Source organism: Bombina bombina, chromosome 8, assembly GCF_027579735.1.
Source record: "Bombina bombina isolate aBomBom1 chromosome 8, aBomBom1.pri, whole genome shotgun sequence".
In the NCBI taxonomy this organism is placed as follows: Eukaryota; Metazoa; Chordata; class Amphibia; order Anura; family Bombinatoridae; genus Bombina; species Bombina bombina.
The window spans coordinates 135,518,081-135,543,607 of NC_069506.1; the positions used below are offsets into that span (position 1 = coordinate 135,518,081).

Consider the following 25,527-nt stretch of genomic DNA (forward strand, 5'->3'; position numbering starts at 1 on the left):
CGCCCGGCCATGCCCCCTTATTGCCCGACCACGCCCCCTTCACGACCAGTCACGACCAGCCATGCCCCTTTAAGCTGGCCACTCCCCCCGCTCACGCCCGGCCACGCCCACTTCTGCAGCGGCGCAGATCAGCTAGGGAGTAGAACTCAGAGGCCAGGTGTGTTTGTCCTCGTGCTGTCTCTACTGCGCATGACAGCTTCGGTCAAACACACTTGGCCTTTTATATAATAGGATATGGTCAAATCTGAGTTCAGCTTTCTAAATCATTTTTCCTGCCATGTCGCATTATTTTACTTCAAAAATTGGTATGGGGGTTCAGATTAGGGCTACTAACAATGCTACAGTATTTATGTCTCCAGGAACAAAAAGGGGAGCCATATTTTGGGGTGTAAAGTCCCTTTTCTCCCCATAGATTTTCCCCAGCCAGTTCTGCTCACTTACATGGATACATTGGGGCCTATCTATCAAGGTACGGAGCTTGAGGCTCCGTGTTTCTGCAGACACGCCAGAAACACCAGTTATGAAGCAGCGATCTAAAGACCGCCGGAATTCAACCCAATCAAGTACGATCGGGTTGATTGACACCCCCCTGCTGGCGGCCGATTGGCCGCGAGTCTGCAGGGGGCGACGTTGCACCAGCAGCTCTTGTGAGCTGCCGGTGCAATGCTGAATACGGAGAGCGTATTGCTCTCCGCATTCAGCGAGGTCTTGCGGATCCGCAAGACCATTGATAAATAGGCCCTTCTGTATCAAACCCTCAGCCTACAGGTTTTTATACATTTGTAACTGTTTACTGTACACAGACACTTAAAGCATCCCTGTCAGTACCCACTGTACAAACTGCTGAGAAAATAATGCTTACACAGCATAGCCTTAAAGGGCAGGATAGCACCTGGTCATACGCTCTTAAAGGGACAGACAAAAAAAAGCACACAGCCTTGAAAGGGTCAACTAGCACCACACGTACACTGTCTTAAAGGGACAGATTGCAGTAATGTGCACGCAGCGCAACTTTAAAGGGCAGCTCGGCACCTGCTCACACTCTTAAAGAGGCAGACACACACAGCCTTTAGTGGGTAAACTCACACAGTTTCAAATGGATCCATAGTATGCATCCACACATGATGTATGCAGCCTTAAAAAGGGAAGCTAGCATTAAAGGGACAGATCGCAGTAATATTCACGCAGTGCAACCTTAAAGGGCAGCTCTGCACCTCCGCACACAGTCTTAAAGGGACAGATCACAGTAATGTTCCAGCAGTGCAACCTTAAAGGGCAGCTCGGCACCTGCTCACACAGTCTGAAAGGGGCAGGCACACACAACCTTTAGTGGATAAACACGCACAATTTTAAAGGGAGCGATAATATGCATCCATACGTGATGCACGCAGCCTTAAAGGGACACTATCTTAACAGGACAGTGGCACGTGCACACACACAAACACACAGAGCACTCACAGCATTTAAAGGGCAACTTACACCACAAGCACACAGCATTAAAGGGACAGATCATAGTAATGTTCATGCAGCGCAACCTTAAAGGGCTGCTCAGCACCTGTTCACACAGTCTTAAAGGGGCAGGCACACCCAACTTTTAGTGGGATAAAAACGCACAGTTTTAAAGGGATCAATAGTATGCATCCACACGTGATGCACACAGACTTAAAGGGATGCTAGTGTTAAAGGGACAGATAACAGTGATGTTCACGCAGCGCAACCTTAAAGGGCAGCTTGGCACCTGCGCACACAGTTTTGAAAGGGACAGATCACAGTAATGTTCACGCAGCGCAACCTTAAAGGGCAGTTAGGCACCTGCTCACACAGTCTTAAAGGGGCAGGCACAAACCTTTTGTGGGTAAACATACACAGTTTTAAAAGGAGTGATAGCATGCATCCACACGTGATGTACGCAGCCTAAAAGGGAAGCTAGCATTATAGGGAAAGATCACAGTAATGTTCACGCAGCACAACCTTAAAGGGCAGCTCGGCACCTGCGTACAAAGCCTTAAAGGGACAGATCAAAGTAATGTTCAAGCAGTGCAACCTTAAAGGGCAACTCAGCACCTGCTCACACAGTCTTAAAGGGGCAGGCACACACAACGTTTAGTGGATAAACACGCACAGTTTTACTTAGGGTATAATACCATACCCATTGTATTTACAAAAAAAGGTCACATAAATTGCCTAAAAGTATTAACTCGAGCCTACCTTTGTGAAAGTGAAACAAGCACAATTTTTAGATGTATTTTACAGCAAAAGGCTGCACAATAAATGTTGAATGTATATTGCAATAATAACGTTTCACTTGCAATAATACATTTTTTTATGCGTTTTTGAAATGTTAAGTTTAATGTTCCTTTTAAAAGCGGGAGTGAGTTTTAAATTTCTACACACGTCCTCTGTGTTCTGCAAACACTGTACACACAACTTGTCACTGCCCACTCCTGACATCACCCCACAGTAACTGCTAGAAGCTAGCAACCACTTATAGTACTACTCAGACTCAGGGGTATAAGCATAACACTCTAATTCTTAGGGCTCCATTCAGGAAGCCCAGACTTTTACCTGAAGTCTAACTCTAGATATATAGGTGGGGTTGTATTATTATAACCAGTAGGACTGAGTATCAATTTTGGTTCCATACGTTTAAACACTATCACAATTTTTCCAACATTGGATATTCTCTATAAAATAGCACTATACGCTCTGTCACAGCAGCAGCAATCTACAGAAATATACTAGCTTTACCATTGAATATTATCCAATATTGTGGAAGTGAATTTAATATGGGTACTTGAACTAGATTTAAAGTGAAGGTAAAGTTTTGGTAACCAGCAATTGTATTTATGATCCTTTTACTAAATCAATAACAGTCGCTAGGTTTTTAAAAAAAAAAAAATATTTATTTGGGTATTTTGCTAACTCTATTTTTATTACCGTTCCCTGTAGATTCTCCTCCCATCCTCCATTTCCGGGTTTCTGTTACTGTGACGTATAGAGCGGTCCCACCCACATGCGCATAATTTTTTTCCATTAATCTTTGCGCATGCGTTAATCGTGGTTGTTGCTCTCTATTGCGCATGCTAAAATACTTTGCAACATAGTATTGAATGAGTAACGCAATTCATTCAATACTATATTGGACAACACAGAGAATAGTTGTGTTTTGCGATCGTTCGTTGCCTTCAATTTTGAAGTCCTTGTAAGTATGAGTATCCAACCGGATCAATATTTTATAATACACAACTGCCTTCATCTATCTATCATTAATTTTATGATGAATCTTGTTGTTTAAAAATTTCATAGCTCAATATCCCTATATATTTTATATTCTATAAAGCTTTCTATTCTAACAACTGTTTGTAAATGATATGTTCTGTAAATAGCGGCTAATAACGATCATACTTTTCAACAGATATGTATATTCAAAACGTTGTCTTGATTGTTTTAAACTTCTTTTTGAATTTTTATAAGTCATTTGTCATTTACATTAAAATCTTTAACACGCAAAAGAATTTAAAATAAGATTATTTATAAGAAATACAATTATATCTAGCAACTAATCTTAGCTATTTGCTAATAACAAATATATTTTTAGTATGCTCAATATCGATTTATATACAATGTTTTACACATATATTTTAATGATTGTAAAGATAATTTAAATGCATAACATTATTAAAATGTATTGACTTTATAGCGTATATTATTTTTTAAAAAAAAATATTATGTGTACAAATAACAAATATCATTATTTTAATTTAATTTTCAAAAACTTTAAAATTATCTAAAATATTATTAGGTGTCAATTAAAAAAAAAAAAAAAATATATATATATATAATATATATTTTTATATATTCATTTATAATTTTACATAATGTTGTATTAAATAAAAAAATATAAAAAAAAAATATCTATATATATATATATATTCACACACACACATTGAATGTGTGGTATCATTATTTATATGTATCTATTAAATTTTTCTTATAGGAACTATATTCTATCAAAAAGTTTTGTTTTTGATGTTTTGGTCTTATGTATCTCTCTGTGTCCGGAGTGGCGTCTCAGGTGAAGACTGGAAGGCAGACTCTAGCACACTGATTCACAGATTTCCTCCTCCACAGGAGCAGGCTGTGTCCGGAGTGGCGTCTCAGGTGAAGACTGGAAGGCGGACTCTAGCACACTGATTCACAGATTTCCTCCACAGGAGCAGGCTTTGTCCGGAGTGGCATCTCAGGTGAAGACTGGAAGGCGGACTCTAGCACACTGATTCACAGATTTCCTCCACAGGAGCAGGCTGTGTCCGGAGTGGCGTCTCAGGTGAAGACTGGAAGGCGGAAACCAGGGTCCCCCTTCCAGTCTTCACCTGAGACGCCACTCCGGACACAGCCTGCTCCTGTGGAGGAAATCTGTGAATCAGTGTGCTATCCGCTGTAAGCGCTAGTCCGCCCAATAGCACTGTTCACAGAACAGTGCCTCTTGTTCTGGTAAGCCTCTCTTTACCTGTACTTACCTGATTACATAGGTCTTTTTGCACAATGAGGCGCCCTCTTTTTGTTTTATCATATATATATATCTAGCAGAATACATATAAATAATTATATAGACTAAAGATATATATATATATATACATATTTTTTAAAAAGATAATTACATAGTTTTACTGAATCATAGAATCTGAGAATTTATCGCAATTAATTATTTTTTTACTTGATAATAACATATTTAAAAAAAAAAAACTTGCAATATGAAAATATATTGAATTTTTTAAATTGTTTGTTTATATATAATATATGAATTTTTTTAAAAGTTAGCTTTTAATTTGTTTGCGCAAAGATCAATAATAAAATCAAATTAATATTTAATAAAATTAATCATTAATATATTATATCCATTAGATTATATCTTCAATATTATGCTGCAGATAATGCGATCGTTTTAGACTTACTAATAAAAAAAAAGAGATACTTGCGGCAATCGGAGCGCAACAAATGTTTCAAATTAGTTGCCGTCTGAGTTCCTATTCTGTACAAACTATGCCCACAAACTCAAGTTTTTACTGCGCATGCGCAAAACGTGGACGCGCGCGCTTGGCAAATGCGAACTAGAAGATGTCACGCATGCGCATCAAGAGCCATGTAATGATGACGTAAATTGACGGCGGCCTAACGGCTAAAGAATCAATTGGATGGCTCAACAACGTGAAAATAATATCCACTATCTCAGGTAATATAAAGATTTGAAAAAATTGATGAATGAAAGTTATATTTATTTTGCTTGAGAACAGTAATTATGTAGAATAGAGCCTTTCACTTTACCTTCACTTTAATTTCGAGCATCTTTTCTACATAAGATGCTCTTATTTGAATGATACTCAGATACACGTGTTAAAACACAACACTATACCTTTAGGATCTTACTGGGAAGACCCCGACTTCCACAAATATTCGTAATTTCCGATATTCCTACTTAGGGTATAATACCATACCCATTGTATTTACAAGCACCCTACTTACTTGGCCCCTGTTGTTAATTCAGCCTAATACATGGATGTTACCCATATGACAATACATGATCTAAGTATAATCTGATGCTGTTTACATTACCTTAATATTGACTAGGCTATCATACCTCAGAGGCCTATTATCAGTATCATACATTTGCATTAAGGTTAATTTATGAGTACTACTCCTCCCATTGGTTTTAATATTTTCTTACCCTGTTTTATATAATACAATTAAAAGTTATGTTTTAACATAGCTGTTCACAATTCCATCTAGTAGTCAGGACTGCGAGTGCTACAACCACATTTTTCAGTGGGAATCTTCCTTGTTTACCCACATTGTGAACCTAAACTGCTAGAAGCTGCCAGCACTGCCTCAGTCTCAGACGTCTTACATAATTCATTATTTACAGAAAGTCTCCTCCCCACAACACCTTATACAGACAGCACATGGAAACCTCAGGAACTCACCAGATTGTTCATTTGTGCATATAAACGCAGGTGGAGCTTATAATTAAGCGCTCCACTTGTAATCTAGCCCTATGATTTTTCGTTCTTTCAAAGTTAGTGAATATTTGGTTGTTACTTTTAAGGTCTAAACCCCCTATTCCGTCCTCCAAACTGTCATACCTTATCTAAATAAATAAGACAACACACACCATTGTTGGGAGAAAAAGGACCGGTCACGGTCCACGTTTATTAAATAAACGCTTTAACTAGTGCCTAAGCGTTACTCTAATTACGATTAGGCACTTAATCAACCTATCATCAAAACTTGGCAACAAGTTCGTAATAAATCATTGTTGGCGGCATCTCTCCCTATCCTAGCCCCTACTAGCAGATGGTCAAGGCCCCTTCCGATACCTGCAGCGTGCCACCCGGCTGACACGCTTAATGGCACTCAGAGAGAGTTGTGATGTTGAGAGATCTTCGGCCCACATTCGCGAGGGAGGGGACCCCCAGACCGGCGCCTGGCGGGCAGAACCCCTCCCTTATTTCTGGACCGTCACTCTTCTCTCTTTGTGCCCACTCCCCAGGGCATTGACCACCCGCCACAAGAGCCAGGCGAACTCTTGCCGCCAAAACAAACCAACAGGCACCTATTCATTAGCCACAACCATAAACAGTAACGATATTAACTTACAGTAACGATAATAACAGCAATAACATAACCACACATTCAAACTTTACGCAATCACCCTCAATAGGGCTCCCCTGATGTCCTTTAGAAAAATGTCCAGCCCAACGTCCGTCAGGTGGACCCCATCTGGTCTAAATAGGTCCTTTTTGTCGGCCGTGATAGTTTCGTGCCTAACCACAAAACCCCCCAAGCCCGTGACCGTCCTTCCCATCTCCCTATTGACCTTTTTGCGCACGTTATACGCGGCCTTCTGGGTGACAATGTGTCTCCAATGCAGTCTTGCAACCACATTCGACCACCCCACAGTCACCTCCTTCAACCAAGTGTGCACCCAATGCACATCCGCAGACATTCTTTTTATCAGGTCCAATGCGGGCAGTGCCCCCAAATCATTTCCCCCGAGGTGCAGCACTAAAATATTAGGCCGCCCCCACCTCCTGTGCGCCTCCTGCAAGAGCGCCGGCAAATCAGCCCACAACAATCCCCTGCACCCTAACCACCGGAAGCTTGCCTTGGAAGTTGGGAATCCAAGTTGCTGTCCCTCCGGCGACCGCAGCGCCCTGATGTGAGCCCAGTGGACGTATGAATGCCCAACAATTCACACACAAACTGGCGGGGCTTTCTCAATTACAACACCTGGTAAGACAGAGAACACCGTCATGAATTACCCGCCAAATTGGACCACAATTCAACCCCAGCCACCAGCAATTCCCAGCCACCAAACCGCTACTTAATTCTGCCCCTTAGTCGGTCTAATGTATGTTTTATATTGCGTAGACTTCCATCTACCAAGACGTTTAATCTCAGCTGCTGGGAGGCACTTCTGTGCCGCGCTAGTCGCTGCGCCTATTCTAAATGAATGCGGGGCAATCCTTTTAGGGTCCAACCCGGCTTTCTCGGCCACCTTGGTGAGCACCCTACGGAATTGGAACGCAGACAATGCTGACCCGTCCTCATGTATGAAGAACAGCTCACCTCCCACCGGTCGTGCAGACAGGTACTGTTCCACGCAACTGACCGGACAACTGTCAACACAATCCTGCTTAGTAAGCGGCAACCACGTCCCTCTACCCTCTTGGTCAGTTTTGGACCTTGGCACGAATAATAGAAGACCCCCGTCCGTCACCCGTATGTGTTCAAACCGAACTCCTCCTGAGCCTTTCACCTTAGCAGATGCCACGAGCTCACCCACTCTGAGAGCTCCTGCAAATGCCACTGCGAAGGCAGCCCTAAACAGCAGCCTTTCATATTCCGACTTGCAAACCAAAGCCACGCTCGAGGCTAACCGCCTCAGCCTGTCCTGTGTGATTGGCTCCCTCCGGTCCTTCGGCCAGGGTGCCACCCTTCCCCACCCTTTCAACACCTTCCTGACCAGGAAGGCTCCAGAGTGGTCCGCGTGACCCAGCGCTTTGTTGAAAAATGCAACAGCCGACAGTCTTCCTGCCGCACCTGCTCTACTGACCCCGTCACTCCTCAGCTGCGCCAGTCAGTCTAAAATATGCACCGTATTGGCCTTTTGTACCTGCACGCCCCTTCATAGGCAGAAAGATTCCCAGCTGTTCCAGTGGCTCTTGTATGCCGACCACGTCCTGGGCGCCAAAGATGCTTTAATTAACGGTAAGATGGTTGCCCAATCTTCAACAACTGCCAAAGAAAAATTGGGCATGTTAGACCCTCAGCCGCCACCATGGGAGCTGCTTCCCTAAACTGCCCCCATTTAAATCGAGAGAGTGCATCAGCTATAACGTTATGCACTCTCGGGACGTGTTTGGCGGTGAAGTGTATGTTACGCTGCAAGCAGCGCAACACCAAGTGCCTCAAGTAGCACACGACTGCTGGTGAGGACGCCGACAACCTGTTAATGGCGTAAACCACACTCATGTTGTCTGTCCAAAACACCACCGACCGATTGGCCAACCTGTCTCCCCAAATTTCGATAGCTACAACGATGGGGAATAGCTCTAACAAAGTCAGATTTTTAATGCAACCTGACGTCACCCAATCCAGAGGCCATGGACCCGCGCTCCACTCACCATCCAAATATGCCCCATAACCAAAGCCGCCCTCTGCATCCGTGAACAGGTTCAGCAAACGGTTAGGCACCGGTGGGCGTCTTCATAAGCACACCCCATTAAAGCTCTGAAGGAAATGATCCCAAACCGCCAGATCTTCCCTCACCTCAGATGTGATGCATACCCATTTGGAGTGGCCAGTCGGGCTCCTCAATAGGCCCTCCAACCGACGGTTAAAAACTCGTCCCATAGGTATAACCCACCCGGCGAAATTCAGCAAACCCAGTAAGGACTGGACATCCCTGACAGTGACCTTGTCCCTACTACTGACTGCCCATACCGCCGCCAACATACGCGTTACCTTCTCCAATGGTAACCTGCATATCCGCATCACCGTGTCAATTTCAATTCCCAAGAATGTGAGACACGTGCACAGGCCCTGCGTTTTATCGTCCGCAAGCGGGACGCCAAAACGCCTCATCATATCCTGCATAATGCCCATGAGCTGTTCACACTCTGTTGAACCTGCTCTCCCTACCAATAAGAAATCATCAAGGTAGTGGGCCAATGCTCCCCCCCATGAAGCCTTGAATACCACCCAATGTAGGAAAGAGCTGAAGCATTCAAACAACGAGCAGGACAGGGAGCACCCCATCGGCAAGCAACGGTCCACATAATATGCCCCCTCAAACTTCATGCCCATCAGTCTGAAAGCCGAGGGGTGCAAGGGCAGCAAGCGGAATGCTGACTCTATGTCCAGCTTAGCTAACAGTGTGCCCGGACCGCATGTCCTAACCACGTCCAGCGCCTTATCAAATGATTGATAATGTACCGAACTCATCTCGGGGTCAATGGCGTCATTGACCGAACTCCCTTTAGGGAAGGACAGGTGATGTATCAACCTGAACTTTCCCTCCTCCTTTTTTGGTACGACCCCCAATGGCGAGATCACCAGATCTCTCAATGGGCAATCCGCAAATGGGCCAGATACCCTGCCCAATGCTACCTCCTTAGCCAACTTTTCCCTCACAACATGTGGGAACTCGTAGGCTGTTTTCAGGTTCCTGTGCACCGCAGAACCCCTAACCGCCCCTGTAATTGGAATGTGAAAACCCCCCTGCAACCCAGACCTAAGCAATTCTGCCGCTTCCCGGTCAGGGTAGTTATCCAGCCATATTTGCATGGCCGGTAACTTAAGCGGGGTTGGTGCCCTTAACCGCAATTCCCGGCTTAGGGGCTGGTTTGATCTGTCCCTGCTCTCTCCTCTTTCCACACTCAATTCCTGGGTGTGGTCCCACGCAGAATTTACAGATGTGCCGAAAGGAGCAATTACTCCCCCTGTCACACTGCTTGTCTTGGAATTTCCAACATTCCCTACCTCGTCTGCCGGGCCGTACCCCCTGGCGTTGCTGCGTCTGCCGTGCCACCACCAGGGAGGGGGAACCTCCCTCCAACCCCAGTTTAGACCACAGGTGCATATCCTGGGTGCCAAAATGCAGCAATGGGTTACCGACCATCTTCCTCCTGAAGGCCATGTCATACTCCCGCCATGCGCCTTCCTTAAATCTCGCGTGTATATCCTCCACTGTTTCCTGGTATTTAAACAGGTTGTGTCCCTGTAAGGGCCACCTGTCTACATAGCACGCGGCTAAGACACGGAAGCATTTAAGCCATTCCTCATATGTCTCCGCCCTACGCACCCTCGGCCGCCCTCTCTTTTGACCTATAAGCATCCAGGGAGAGGTCAAATACATTAATGTATTTACCCTCCTGAATCTTCTTTACGACCTTCTGTTTCAGATGCCCGTAAAGTGAGTGTACTAAACAGGGGTAAATGTCCCCTTGCGCCGCCACCTTACGGGGCACCGGGCCCACGGGGGGCATAGTGCCCCCTGGTCCCTGTGCCCCTTGAGCCTCCATTGTATGGCCTTTGGCCTCAGCCCTAACCTTAGCCTGCGCAGACGCCATCTTTTTTATCCATCGGAACATTCTGCGCTGCCCCTTCCCCACTAGGCCTAGATCCTCCCCACTGTCAGACCCAGACCCACTTGTGGAAGACCCTGTGTCAGTGTGCATAATGTCAGGTGCATCGCACTCACCGTCTCCTTGCATCTCAGCTCCTGTTGGCCCTTGCAGCGGTGCTCCCAGTTGGCTGTTGCTGGGCCCTGCCACCACCAAGGCGCTGTCTGATCCTGACTCCATTCGTGCTGCTGACTGTTCCGGCACCTGCGGGGACAAAATAACTTGGGGAGTACTCCGTTAAACAGGAGGTGCATCAACAGGACCACCCCTCCTTTCCCCCCCTTGACTCTCACCCCTGTGCATGCCCAAAGCTCTAGCCACAGCCCTCCTAACAGTCTGTTCCTGCACCGCCCCCTCCTGGGCGTGAACACTGAACCCAGGCAGGGGCCTAGCGCCGTGAACCGCCTGCAGTGCTGCTTCAACTGCCCTCCTAATGGTGTCCTCACTCACCCCTCCTTGCATTTGCACCATATCATACTGCCTGTCATGTTCCATGCCAGCCTCTCTCATACGATCGACAGCCGCAACCTTGCTTGCCTGCTGATAACCATGCATTATCCCCGCATGGGCCCACCCCCCATGCTGGCCATACCCGCCTTGGGAACCATGTGGCAGATCTAACCTGTAAGTTTGACTACCCTCTCTCTCACTAGGCCCCGTGTGCCCACTCATCACACCTTTATTCCTCCTTGCCTCATCTGCAAACATTCCCCTATGTTCTCTGTATGTGCTCCGCTCACTCGCCGCAGCAAACCCCTGAGGCCTTCTTCCCACACTTTCATACAATTGTGCCTGCGCCTGTGCGCTGGTGCCTGGCCTCTCATCTGCTCTCATCATCACCTCAGAGCCCATCCTCCACTGACTGCGATTCACCCCTGCTTGCACATGCGCACCAGCCCCTGGCCTTCCGGTCAGCCTCTCATCCTCACCACACAGCTGCCGCGCCCTGCTCGGACCCGCCACCTCTGCTGCGCGAGGTAAGTGCCCCCTCTCACACACCGTGGGCTCCCTTGCTGCCCCTCCCGCGACCGGTAGTCTCCCCAACTTACCTGTGGAGCTCCGGTCACGTGAGGGTGTCTCTTCCGGCTCCTCCCTGCTCCCAAGATGGCGGCCGCTACTCTCCTCCTCCTCCCCAGATGAAATCTCGGCGGAGGAGTTCTCGCGTGAGCCGCCATCAGAGGGAGCCATTACCGCTGCGCACTGTGCACTGACTCTGTTAGGCCTCGCGGTCCCTACCTCACCACCGGCAGCCACAGGGGTCCCCAAGCCCAGCGCTTGGCCTGATAAGGATTGCGCTAGGGCTAGGACTGCCACCATGGCCTCCGGCGACAAGGCCGCAAACTGCGCCCCAATGCCCGGCCCTAAGAGGCCCTGCCTACACTGTGAGGCCTCATGGCCACTGCTGGGACCACCCGGGGCCTCCCTGTCTGCTTCCCCTGACCTCTGGGCCTGCGATCCCCCAACGGGTGCTCCGTCTAGGGTCCCCTTACCCTGGGACTGACAACTAGGGCTTCCCTCCCCCAACCCCATCCTATTCTTCCCCTTCCCCTTATTGAATCGCCTGACTGGTGGGGACTTTTGGGGTGTGGGGGGTACCAGATCCTCAGTCTCAAGTTCTTGTCCTTGTTTTGCAGTTCCCTTCTTCCTGGCAGATAGCTCCACCACCTCCCTGTAACGCTTGGGAGGCACAGTTTTCCTCCTAGATCTCTCCATGCTCCACTCCTTTGCAGCAAACTTCAGAAAAAACCTTCTCCTTGAAGTCTGGAAACCGAAAGAGGCTGGAATCACTGCTGCAGGACCCTATAAAGGTAAGAACAGACACCGCCTCCCCAAATGCAACATTGTAACAAACATGGCTTTAGCATTTCTCCAGACTTCAAGTTGGTAATCCCTTAATGTTGTTACTGGCCCACTAGAGGGCCCTCCACTATCATTTGCAGCCTTTTTTTCATGTTACTTTCCTATGTTTTTAAAGCTACCAACCTTTATTTTACTTTTGTGGCCGAGGTAAATGTTTGACCTTGGTATCAATTACAACACTTTGTTCAGTGCAGTTAATAGAACAATAAAGTCAAAATGAAACTTTGATTATTAAGATAGGACATGCAGTTTTAAGACAATTTACTCCCATTATCAAATTGTGCAGTATTTTTTATTCAGTTTCTAAACCAACAGCTACTACTGAGCATGTGTGGGAGTTCACAGTGTATATTTATATGAATCTAGGATTTGCTGACGACATTCCCATGATACAGAAGTCAGAAATTGTAAGTACATTTTGAAATTTGGAATAAGAAAACACAGAGGCACCAAAAGGCCTAGTACCATCAAACAAAGGAGATATAAATATAGCAAGTGGCTACTCACAAGCAAAGAGCAGTGAGCACCAGATGGTGCTTGTAGGGCAGGCTGGTACTTCACAGTTGTCCAGCTAACTGTATAAAGGCAAACAGCTTCAGAGGTCAAATCTAAAAAGGCCACCAATGTGGATCCTATATAGTGGAGAAAAAGGAACCACCATAGCCCAGCACAGTTTGACTTAGTAAATATCTGATAATAGCCTGAGGAAACAGCCCTGTGTAGGCTGAGAAACGTGTTGCTTTTAAATAAAGTGTTTTTTGTTTTATAATATACACTTGCTGGTCTTTGGATTTTATTTTGTTCCTGTTTCATCTGCTGATTGGAGTTTAACCTGTATACTACCGGAGATCAGTCAGCTGGGCGGCTGAGAAGTTCCAGCCTGTTTGGATTGCACCTGGAGGTGCTTTTTTATGTAAGTGTGACATTTAATATTGCACTTTACTAAGTCAAACTGTGCTGAGCTATGGTGCTTCCTTTTATTTTTATATCTCCTTTGTTTGATGGTACTAGGCCATTTGGTGCCCCTGTGTTTTCTTCTTCCAGATTGATTGTATCATCAGGAACCTGACCATCCCATGACAGAGAGCTACCTCACCCTTCCTATGACTCCATTTGGACTTTGTTTTATCTGAACATTATATATTTTAGTTTCTGTTTTTAATTTGTTTTCAATTTTATGTATATTTAGTGTTTGATTTTTGGAGAGCACCCCCTAGAGGAGACTTGTGATCGCACATTTTTTTCCTCAAATTTTTTATGTATCGAATTTTGAAATTTGTCAGAAAAAAACTACTGTTCATTTAAAAATCAGGGTAAGTGGTATTGCATTGTCTATTTATTATGCACTTGTTGATTTTGCACTTTTACTTTATTAATGATTATTTAAAGGGATAGGAAAGTCAAAAAATGTGCTTTGTTCTTTTAGTATCCCTTGTTGAAAAAAGAGTATGCACATAACCTACAATAGTGGGAACTGCTGCTAATTGGTGCCTGCACACATTTGTCGTGTGTGATTGGCTAAATGTGTTCAGCCAATTGCCAGTAGTGTAATACTGTTCCTAAAGCAATGGATAGAAAGAGACTGAAGCAAATTTGATAATAAAAGTAAATTAGAAAGTTGTTTAAAATTGTATGTTCTATCCAAATTATAAAATGAAATTTTGGGGTTTCCTGTCCCTTTAATATGTAGCTGTAATGCTTATTTATAATCTTGCTAATGTCAAAGGTGCATTTTTGTTATTGTTTATTTATTTAATATTGTTTTGCTTGCTTGGTGACTAGATGTTTATTTATTTTATATACCATTATATATTGTTTGTTAATTTGTTTTATATTATGATATTGATAAGATTTAGTAAAGTTAGACAGACACTTCTAACTTATTTTACCAATCCATACAATACTTTCTCTGCCTTGCAACAGATTTTGCTCTGATTACAAATACAAATCAAAACAACAAGAACAAAAAATAAATGTTTTAAATGTTTATTAAAAAAGTAAGTTAAAACTTAAATGTTAGCATATTGGCCGGTGATATTTTATGTCGCTAATAAAACATGGATATAAAAATAATTTACAGAAAAAGAACAAGCTCCATAACTAAAACAAGAAAATATTTTTTTTTATTTTTTTTAAATGTAGTTGAGTCCTTTAAAGTTCTTAGGAAGCTTTAGGTTCATTTTCTTGTCCTTCCTCAGAGCTGCTGTTTTGGGTCACAGCTGGGGTTTGCTGCGCATCTTCTGGCGCTTGGCACAAGGTGAAGGGAATCGGTCTCTCTTTTGCAGCTGTCAGCGCTAGGCGAGGAGCCTGTATGTGGAGCTGCCCATCCTTGGACAGGGAGCACAACACATCCTCAGGATTCACATCTTCAGGGAGCTCCGTTTCTCTCTTCCACTCTCTGTATTCATGGAAGAAACTTCCATCCCCTGAGTCAGATTTCTTGTCATGTTTCCCCATTACAATCAGTCTCCTTCCTTCTGTTTTCACTGTCAGTTCATCAGGAGAGAAATTACTCACATCCAGGGTGAGAGCAAAGTTTTTATTCCCATCTTTGTCTCTTCTTGTAGAGATGGTCTGAGCTTCTCTAGCTGCAGATTGTCTGCTCTGTTCCATTCTCCTTCTCATCTCTATGTCCTGAGAGAGCAGCTGATAAGTCTGATTCACACGCTGCATTCTTCTGTCCATATCGTTCCTCAAGCTCAGCACGTCATCTTCCAGCTGGCCATAGATCAGCCGTGTAGCCGGCCAGAGTGTGAGTGCAGACTCACTGCAGGTACACAGGGGGCTGTGTGAGGACTGGAGGAGACTCAGAGGAAACATCATGAAGTTTGTATCTTGTCAGAGACTGCGAGTAGAGAATCTGTTTGTGTTGTCTCTCTGTCTGTGCTGCTGCTAGTGAAAGCTCCACCTGCTTTTATATGCACAAATGAGCAATCTGGTGAGTTCCTGAGGTTTCCATGTGCTGTCTGTATAAGGTGTTGTGGGGAGGAGACTGTCTGTAAATAATGACTTATGTAAGACGTCTGAGACTGAGGCAATGCTGGCAGCTTCTAGCAGTTACTGGGGGGTGATGTCACGAGTGAGCAGTGACAAGCTGTGTGTACAGTGTTTGCAGAACACAGAGGACGTGTGTAGAAATGTAACACTCACTACCACTTTCAGCACTGTATTTACTTGTATTTTAGTCTGATAATGACTAAGTGTCAGCAAATAAGTGTCTCTAGAGGTCTTTTTTTCTCATACCTTGAAATCATTAAACCCTTTTTTTCCAGGGCCTGTTATTAAATAAATAAGTAAAATAAACCTTTTTAGAATGCTTTAAAATATAAAACAGAACTATGCTTTATTCCAAAAGGTTTGAATGTTCTTGTGCTGATTAAACAGTTTTTTTTCCTATTTAAGTTGTCCTTGTCAGCCAATGAGTAACAGAATCACAGGATTCAGTTGTATGTAATTATTCATTTCTTGTTAGCTTCAGTTTAAGTTAACCCCTTAATGGCCGGAATTATATGTCTACATAGGAACAAAGTTCCGATGTAAACATCTAAGTTAAAGTAAATGTAAGTTTTCATGAATTAGTGCCTGGTTTTTAAAAATACTATTAAAAACAGGGGCAGTTTCTCTGATCCCCGCCTGCTTCTCCTGCTGTACCTATACAGCATTGACGAAACCGGCTTCCTCCAATCACGGCGTGGCCTCACGAGATGCACGCTCTGGGGGGAAGCCATGATTGGAGGAAGCCGGTTTTGTCATTGGTGAGGTACAGAGGAACTGCGGGCAGGGGGATCAGCGAGTCGGCTTTGCACAAGAGAAAGGTAAGCATTTGTAAAAATACGGTGCAAAGTAAACTTTCATGAATCAAAGTGCCCCTGTTTTTAATAGTATTTTTAAAAACCGGGCACTAATTCATGAAAGTTTGCATTCACTTTAAAAATGTAAATCAATGATGGGATCGTGCCTGGGGGGAGTGCCTGTGATGCTAGGCACACGCTCCAGCCCGCAATTCCATTCGGGAAGCACCTTTGGCTTCAGTACAGCCAAAAGGCTAGGACGTTCTATGCCGTCCTAAGGGCGTTTAAGCCCAGTGTGGTTAGGATGTCCTAAGGTCATTGAGGGGTTAACCCTTTTATAGTATGATTGAGATATTTATATATTAATATGTTAAACTGCTGCTCTTTTATATACAAGATGAAAAGTAATACATTGAGTAATATATCTCTTTAAACATTTAAAAAAGCTGAAAAGCCAAGATATGTTGTATAATCTATATACACACTGTGTACATACATACATCCTATATAATAAAAGGCCAAGTGTGTTTGTCCGAAGCTGTCATGCGCAGTAGACAGCACAGCACGAGAACAAACACACCTGGCCTTTGAGAGTCCCTAAGTCTCTGCTCTGCAGTGCGAGCAGAAGTGGGCATGACCGAGTGTGACCGGGGGCGTGGCCGAGCATGAAGGGGGCGTGGCCAAGCGTGAGGCCGCGAGAGGGCGTGGTCAAGCATGAAGGGGCGGGGCCAGGCGGGCCGTGAAAGGCTGTGCAGCCTGAGAGCTCAAAACAGCTCAAAAGAGGGGAGAGAGGGGGTAGGGAAAAGATAAGAAAGGGGCGAGAGAGATCAAGAGGGGAGATAAAGAGAGCACAAGAGAGGGAGCAAAAGAGAGGGGGAGGGAGAGCAAAAGAAAGGAGACAGAGAGATCAAAAGAGAGGGGGGGAATAGAAAGAGAGGGGGAGGAGAGAGAGAGAGAGGGGAGTAGAGAGAGAGAGAGGGGGGGAGGAGGAGAGAGAGAGAGAGAGGGGAGAGAGATAGGGGAGGGAGAGAGAGAGGGGAGGGAGAGAGAGAGGGGAGGGAGAGAGAGGGGAGTAAGAGAGAGGGGAGGGGGAGTGAGAGAGAGAGGGGAGGGAGAGAGAGAGAGAGGGGGAGTGAGAGAGAGAGGGGAGGGGGAGTGAGAGAGAGAGGGGAGGGAGAGAGAGAGGGGAGGGGGAGAGGGGGGAGGGAGAGAGAGGGGGGAGGGAGAGAGAGAGGGGAGGGGGGAGGGAGAGAGAGAGGGGGAGGGGGAGAGAGAGAGGGGAGGGGGAGGGAGACAGCGAGGGTAGGGGGAGAGAGAGAGGGGAGGGGGAGTGAGAGAGAGGAGGGAGAGAGAGAGAGAGGGGAGAGAGAGAGAGTGGAGGGAGGGAGGGAGAGAGAGAGGGGAGGGAGAGAGAGAGGGGGGAGAGAGAGGGGGGAGATAGAGAGAGGGGAGAAAGAGAGAGGGGGGAGGGAGAAAGAGAGAGGGGGGAAGGGGAGAGAGAGAGAGGGGGGAAGGAGAGAGAGAGAGGGGGGAGAGAGAGAGAGGGGGAGGGAGAGAGAGAGGGGGGAGGGAGAGAGAGAGGGGGGAGGGAGAGAGAGAGGGGGGGAGGGGGAGAGAGAGAGAGGGGGAGAGAGAGAGGGGGGGGAGAGAGAGAGAGAGGGGAGAGAGAGAGAGATAGAGGGGAGAGATAGAGAGGAGAGAGAGAGAGAGATAGAGGGGAGATAGAGAGAGATAGAGGGGAGAGAGAGAGAGAGAGAGAGAGGGGGGAGAGAGACAGGGGAGAGAGAGAGCGCAAAAGAGAGGAGGGAGAGAGAGCGCAAAAGAGAGGGGTGAGAGAGAGCGCAAAAGAGAGGGGTGAGAGAGAGCACAAAGGAGGGGGGGATAGAGAGAGCGCAAAAGAGGGGGGATAGAGAGAGCGCAAAAGAGGGGGGAGAGAGAGAGCGCAAAAGAGAGGGGGAGAGAGAGCGCAAAAGAGAGGGGGGAGAGAGAGAGCTCAAAAGAGAGGGGAGAGAGAGAGCGCAAAAGAGAGGGGGGAGAGAGAGAGCTCAAAAGAGAGGGGAGAGAGAGAGTGCAAAAGAGGGGGGAGAGAGAGAGCGCAAAAGAGGGGGGATAGAGAGAGCGCAAAAGAGGGGGGGATAGAGAGAGCGCAAAAGAGGGGGGAGAGAGAGAGCGCAAAAGAGAGGGGGAGAGAGAGCTCAAAAGAGAGGGGGGAGAGAGAGAGCTCAAAAGAGAGGGGAGAGAGAGAGTGCAAAAGAGGGGGGAGAGAGAGTGCAAAAGAGGGGGGGAGAGAGAGTGCAAAAGAGGGGGGGGAGAGAGAGCGCAAAAGAGAGGGGGAGAGAGAGAGATCTCAAAAGAGAGGGGGAGAGAAAGCGCAAAAGAGAGGGGGGAGAGAGAGCAAAAGAGAGGGGCAGGGAGAGAGCGCAAGGGGTGGGACCGCTGTACCCTTCAAAAAATAGCCCATGTGAACGGGCTTTAGGACTAGTTTATATATATATGGTCAAATCTGAGTTCAGTGTTCTAAATAATTTTTTCTGCCATGTCGCATTATTTTACTTCAAAAATTGGTGTGGGGGTTCAGATGAGGGATACTAACAATGCTACAGTATTTGTGTCTCCAGGAACAAAAAGGGAAGCCATATTTTGGGGTGTAAAGTCCCTGTTTTCCCCATAGACTTTCCCCAGCAAGCTCTGCTCACTTACATGGATACATTGGGGCCTATCTATCAAGCTCCGTAAAGACCGCTGCTCCATAACCCTGTCCGCCCCGGAATTCAACCTGATCGAGGACACCCCCCTGCTGGTGGCCGATTGGTTGTGAGTCTGCAGGGGGCGGCGTTGCACCAGCAGCTCTTGTGAGCTGCTGGTGCAATGCGGAATACGGTGAGCGTATTGCTCTCCGCATTCAGCGAGGTCTTGCGGATCCGCAAGACCATTGATAAATAGGCACCTCTGTATAAAACCCTCAGCCTACAGGTTTTTATACATTTGTAACTGTTTACTGTACACAGACACTTAAAGCATCCCTGTCAGTACCCACTGTACAAACTGCTGAGAAAATAATGCTCACACAGCATAGCCTTAAAGGGCAGGAGAGCACCTGGTCATACGCTCTTAAAGGGACAGACAAAAAAAACACACAGCCTTGAAAGGGTCAACTAGCACCACACGTACACTGTCTTAAAGGGACAGATTGCAGTAATGTGCACGTAGTGCACCTTTAAAGGGCAGCTCGGCACCTGCTCACACTCTTAAAGGGGCAGGCACACACAACCTTTAGTGGGTAAACTCACACAGTTTCAAATGGATCGATAGTATGCATCCACACATGATGTATGCAGCCTTAAAGGGACGCTAGCATTAAAGGGACAGATCACAGTAATATTCATGCAGTGCAACCTTAAAGGGCAGCTCTGCACCTCCACACACAGTCTTAAAAGGACAGATCACAGTAACGTTCCAGCAGCGCAACCTTAAAGGGCAGCTCGGCACCTGCTCACACAGTCTTAAAGGGGCAGGCACACACAACCTTTAGTGGGTAAACACGCACAGTTTTAAAGGGAGCAATAATATGCATCCATATGTGATGCACGCAGCCTTAAAGGGATGCTAGCATTAAAGGGACAGATAACAGTGATGTTCACGCAGCGCAACCTTAAAGGGCAGCTCGGCACCTGCGCACACAGTTTTGAAAGGGACAGATCACAGTAATGTTCACGCAGCGCAACCTTAAAGGGCAGCTAGGCACCTGCTCACACAGTCTTAAATGGGCAGGCACACAACCTTTAGTGGGTAAACATACACAGTTTTAAAAGGAGTGATAGCATGCATCCACACGTGATGTACGCAGCCTAAAAGGGAAGCTAGCATTAAAGGGAAAGATCACAGTAATGTTCAAGCAGTGCAACCTTAAAGGGCAGCTCAGCACCTGCTCACACAGTCTTAAAGGGGCAGGCACACACAACCTTTAGTGGATAAACACGCACAGTTTTACTTAGGGTATAATACCATACCCATTGTATTTACAAAAAAAGGTCACATAAATTGCCTAAAAGTATTAACCCAAGCCTACCTTTGTGAAAGTGAAACAAGCACAATTTTTAGATGTATTTTACAGCAAAAGGCTGCACAATAAATGTTGAATGTATATTGCAATAATAACGTTTCACTTGCAATAATAAAACATTTCATGCGTTTTTGAAATGTTAAGTTTTATGTTCCTTTTAAAAGCGGGAGTGAGTTTTACATTTCTACACACGTCCTCTGTGTTCTGCAAACACCGTACACACAACTTGTCACTGCCCACTCCTGACATCAACCCTCAGTAACTGCTAGAAGCTAGCAACCACTTATAGTACTACTCAGACTCATCGGTATAAGCATAACACTCTTAGCGCTCCATTCAGGAAGCCCAGACTTTTACCTGAAGTCTAACTCTAGATATATAGGTGGGGTTGTATTATTATAACCAGTAGGACTGAGTATCAATTTTGGTTCCATACGTTTAAACACTATCACACTATTTCCAACATTGTATATTCTCTATAAAATAGCACTATACGCTCTGTCACAGCAGCAGCAATCTAGCAAAATATACTAGCTTTACCATTGAATATTATCCAATATTGTGGAAGTGAATTTAATATGGGTACTTGAACTAGATTTAACTTTGAGCATCTTTTCTACATAAGATGCTTTTATTTGAATGATACTCAGATACACGTGTTAAAACACAACACTATACCTTTAGGATCTTACTGGGATGACCCCGACTTCCACAAATATTCATAATTTCCGATATTTCTACTTAGGGTATAATACCATCCCCATTGTATTTACAAGCACCCTACTTACTTGGCCCCTGTTGTTAATTCAGCCTAATACATGGATGTTACCCATATGACAATACATGATCTAAGTATAATCTGATGCTGTTTACGTTACCTTAATATTGACTAGGCTATCATACCTCAGAGGCCTATTATCAGTATCTTACATTTGCATTAAGGTTAATTTATGAGTACTACTCCTCCCATTGGTTTTAATATTTTCTTACCCTGTTTTATATAATCCAATTAAAAGTTATGTTTTAACATAGCTGTTCACAATTCCATCTAGTAGTCAGGACTGCGAGTGCTACAACCGCATTTTTCAGTGGGAATCTTCCTTGTATTCCCACATTGTGCACCTAAACTGCTAAAAGCTGCCAGCACTGCCTCAGTCTCAGACATCTTACATAATTCATTATTTACAGACAGTCTCCTCCCCACAACACCTTATACAGACAGCACATGGAAACCTCAGGAACTCACCAGATTGCTCATTTGTGCATATAAACAGGGCCGTCTTTAATACTGACTGGGCCCTGGGCAAACATTTCCTTGGCCCCCCCCCCCCCCCGCCCATGCAATTTCGCTCTCCACCCCAAAAAACAACTAAATCAATTTTTTTTATTTTTTTATTTTTTAAATGATTAGCCCAGCATCCACTGTTGGGCTAATCATTTTCAAAAAATATGAAATTAATTGCAATATGTGAAACTGGACCTAAGCAGTACTAATAAGTAAATAAATATATAAATTCCTCCACTGTGGATTAATTTAAAATATTTACTAATTAATTAAATGTTGGTTTTTAATTTATTTATATATTTGTTTAAGTACATAAATATTTAATGCAATGCACGGCATTGCATAGTAAAAATCAGTGTCGGACCTAATGTCTACAGGGCCCTGGTACAAGAATGTTGGGCCCCCCTTAAAGCATCTCACCAGTTTTGGGATATTCACTACATATTTATTGTTTAGACAGCCACTGTACAGCAAAATTACCACTTTCATGAATACCAAGGGAATGCTACCAAACTCCCCTAACCCATATACACACACACTCTCCAGAGCATACACATATACATGTACACACAAACACACACTACAGAGCACACACACATTTGTGTACACACTCCAATATATAATCCAATATTAAAAATACAATGTATGTGTGCCTCAAGACGGAAGAGAGCAGTGTCTGCCGCTCCAGCTTTCTGCTGCATGCGCCTACAGTATGCCCTACCCTGAATAATCCCCACCACCAGAGCAGTTACCTGGTAACAGTGGTAACCCCAGCAGAACCTTTTCTTATACAGTATGATTGGTTGGATGCCGAGATAGGGCTTAGCATTCCGTGCTGCACAGTGCACACCTAAAACAGCACATGGCACTAGCTTGGCATGTCACATGATCCCAGCTCAGTCTGGCACAGTTTCCCACAAATAAATATAAGCAGAGAACTTTTGACTGTGACAGTATTAAGACTAACATTAGCAGTCTGGCATGAACCAAAAAAAAAAAAAAAAAAAAAAATTTTTTTTTTTTTTTTTTTTTAGGACTCTTGGGCCCCATAACAAAGACTGGGCCCTGGGCAGCTGCCCCTTTTGCCCTGTGTTAAAGACGGTCCTGCATATAAACGCAGGTGGAGCTTATAATTAAGCGCTCCACTTGTAATCTAGCCCTATGATTTTTCTTTGATTATTAAGATAGGACATGCCGTTTTAAGACAATTTACTCCCATTATCAAATTGTGCAGTATTTTTTATTCAGTTTCTAAACCAATAGCTACTACTGAGCATGTGTGGGTGTTCACAGTGTATATTTACATGAATCTAGGATTTGCTGATGACATTCACATGATACAGGGGTCAGAAATTGTAAGTACATTTTGAAATTTGGAAGAAGAAAACACAGAGGTGCCAAATAGCCTAGTACCATCAAACAAAGGAGATATAAATATAGCAAGTGGCTACTCACAAGCACAGAGCACCAGATGGTGCTTGTAGTGCAGGCTGGTACTTCACAGTTGTCCAGCTAACTGTATAAAGGCAAGCAGCTTCAGAGGTCAAATCTAAAAAGGCCACCAATGTGGTTCCTATATAGAGGAGAAAAAGGAACCACCATAGCCCAGCACAGTTTGACTTAGTAAATATCTGATAATAGCCTGAGGAAACAGCCCTGTGTAGGCCGAGAAACGCGTTGCTTTTAAATAAATTGTTTTTTGTTTTATAATATACACTTGCTGGTCTTTAGATTTTATTTTGTTCCTGTTTCATCTGCTGATTGGAGTTTAACCTGTATACTACCGAAGATCAGTCAAATGTAAGTGTGACATTTAATACTGCACTTTACTAAGTCAAACTGTGCTGGGCTATGGTGGTTCCTTTTATTTTTATATCTCCTTTGATTGATGGTACTAGGTCATTTGGTGCTCCTGTGTTTTCTTCTTCCAGATTGATTGTATCATCAGGAACCTGACCACCATCCCATGACAGAGAGCTGCCTCACCCTTCCTAGGACTCCATTTGGACTTTATTTTATCTTTTGTATATTTAGTGTTTGATTTTTGGAGAGCGCCCCCTAGAGGAGATTTGTGTTTGCACATTTATTTCTCTCTTTTTTATATATCAAATTTTGAAATTTGTCAGAAAAAACTACTGCTCTTTTAAAAATCAGAGTAAGTTCTATTACATTGTCTATTTATTATGCACTTGTTGATTTTGCACTTCTACATTATTAATGGTTATTTAAATGGATAGGAAAGTCAAAAAATATGCTTTGTTCTTTTAGTATCCCTTGTTGAAAAAAGAATATGCACATAACCTACAATAGTGGGAGCTGCTGCTAATTGGTTCCTGCACACATTTGTCGTGTGTGATTGGCTAAATGTGTTCAGCCAATTGCCAGTAGTGTAATACTGTTTCTTCAGCAATGGATAGAAAGAGACTGAAGCAAATTTGATAATAGAAATAAATTGGAAAGTTGTTTAAAATTGCATGTTCTTCCAAAATCATAATGCCTATTTATAATCTTGTTAATGTCAAAGGTGTATTTATTTTATTGTTTATTTATATATTATTGTTTTGCTTTCTTGGTGACTAGATGTTTATTTTATATACCTTTATATATTGTTTGTTAATTTGTTTTATATTATGATATTGATAAGATTTAGTAAAGTTAGACAGACACTTCTAACTTATTTTACCAATCCATACAATACTTTCTCTGCCTTGCAACAGATTTTGCTCTGATTACAAATTACAAATCAAAACAACAAGAACAAAAAATAATTTTTTTAAATGTTTATTTAAAAAGTCTGTTAAAACTTAAATGTCAGCATATTGGCCGGTGATATTTTGTGTCGCTAATAAAACATGGATATAAAAATAATTTACAGAAAAAGAACAAGCTCCATAAGTAAAATACGAAAAGTTGTTTATTTCAATTTTGTTGAGTCCTTTAAAGCTCTTAGGAAGCTTTAGGTTAATTTTCTTGTCCTTCCTCAGAGCTGCTGTTTTGGGTCACAGCTGGGGTTTGCTGCGCATCTTCTGGCGCTTGGCACACGGTGATGGGAATTGGTCTCTCTTTTGCAGCTGTCAGCGCTAGGCGAGGAGCCTGTATGTGGAGCTGCCCATCCTTGGACAGGGAGCACAACACGTCCTCAGGATTCACATCTTCAGGGAGCTCCATTTCTCTCTTCCACTCTCTGTATTCATGGAAGAAACTTCCACCCCCTGAGTCAGATTTCTTGTCACGTTTCCCCATTACAATCAGTCTCCTTCCTTCTGTTTTCACTGTCAGTTCATCAGGAGAGAAATTACTCACATCCAGGGTGAGAGCAAAGTTTTTATTCCCATCTTTGTCTCTTCTTGTAGAGATGGTCTGAGCTTCTCTAGCTGCAGATTGTCTGCTCTGTTCCATTCTCCTTCTCATCTCTATGTCCTGAGAGAGCAGCTGATAAGTCTGATTCACACGCTGCATTCTTCTGTCCATATCGTTCCTCAAGCTCAGCACGTCATCTTCCAGCTGGCCATAGATCAGCCGTGTAGCCGGCCAGAGTGTGAGTGCAGACTCACTGCAGGTACACAGGGGGCTGTGTGAGGACTGGAGGAGGCTCAGAGGAAACATCATGAAGTTTGTATCTTGTCAGAGTCTGCGAGTAGAGAATCTGTTTGTGTCGTCTCTCTGTCTGTGCTGCTGCTAGTGAAAGCTCCACCTGCTTTTATATGCACAAATGAGCAATCTGGTGAGTTCCTGAGGTTTCCATGTGCTGTCTGTATAAGGTGTTGTGGGGAGGAGACTGTCTGTAAATAATGACTTATGTAAGACGTCTGAGACTGAGGCAGTGCTGGTAGCTTCTAGCAG

At 44.4% G+C, this 25,527-nt stretch overlaps 2 protein-coding genes across 2 annotated transcripts; both read right to left on the minus strand.

Moving 5' to 3' along the window:
- Positions 1-14,517: 14,517 nt before the first annotated feature.
- On the minus strand, positions 14,518-15,441 carry LOC128638036 (heat shock protein 30C-like). The gene has a single exon (XM_053689910.1). It carries the CDS (start codon positions 15,366-15,368, stop codon positions 14,706-14,708), a length of 663 nt encoding a protein of 220 aa, XP_053545885.1. The 5' UTR covers positions 15,369-15,441; the 3' UTR covers positions 14,518-14,705.
- Positions 15,442-24,449: 9,008 nt separating this feature from the next.
- Positions 24,450-25,423, minus strand: LOC128638037 (heat shock protein 30C-like). The gene has a single exon (XM_053689911.1). It carries the CDS (start codon positions 25,291-25,293, stop codon positions 24,646-24,648), a length of 648 nt encoding a protein of 215 aa, XP_053545886.1. The 5' UTR covers positions 25,294-25,423; the 3' UTR covers positions 24,450-24,645.
- Positions 25,424-25,527: the final 104 nt, after the last annotated feature.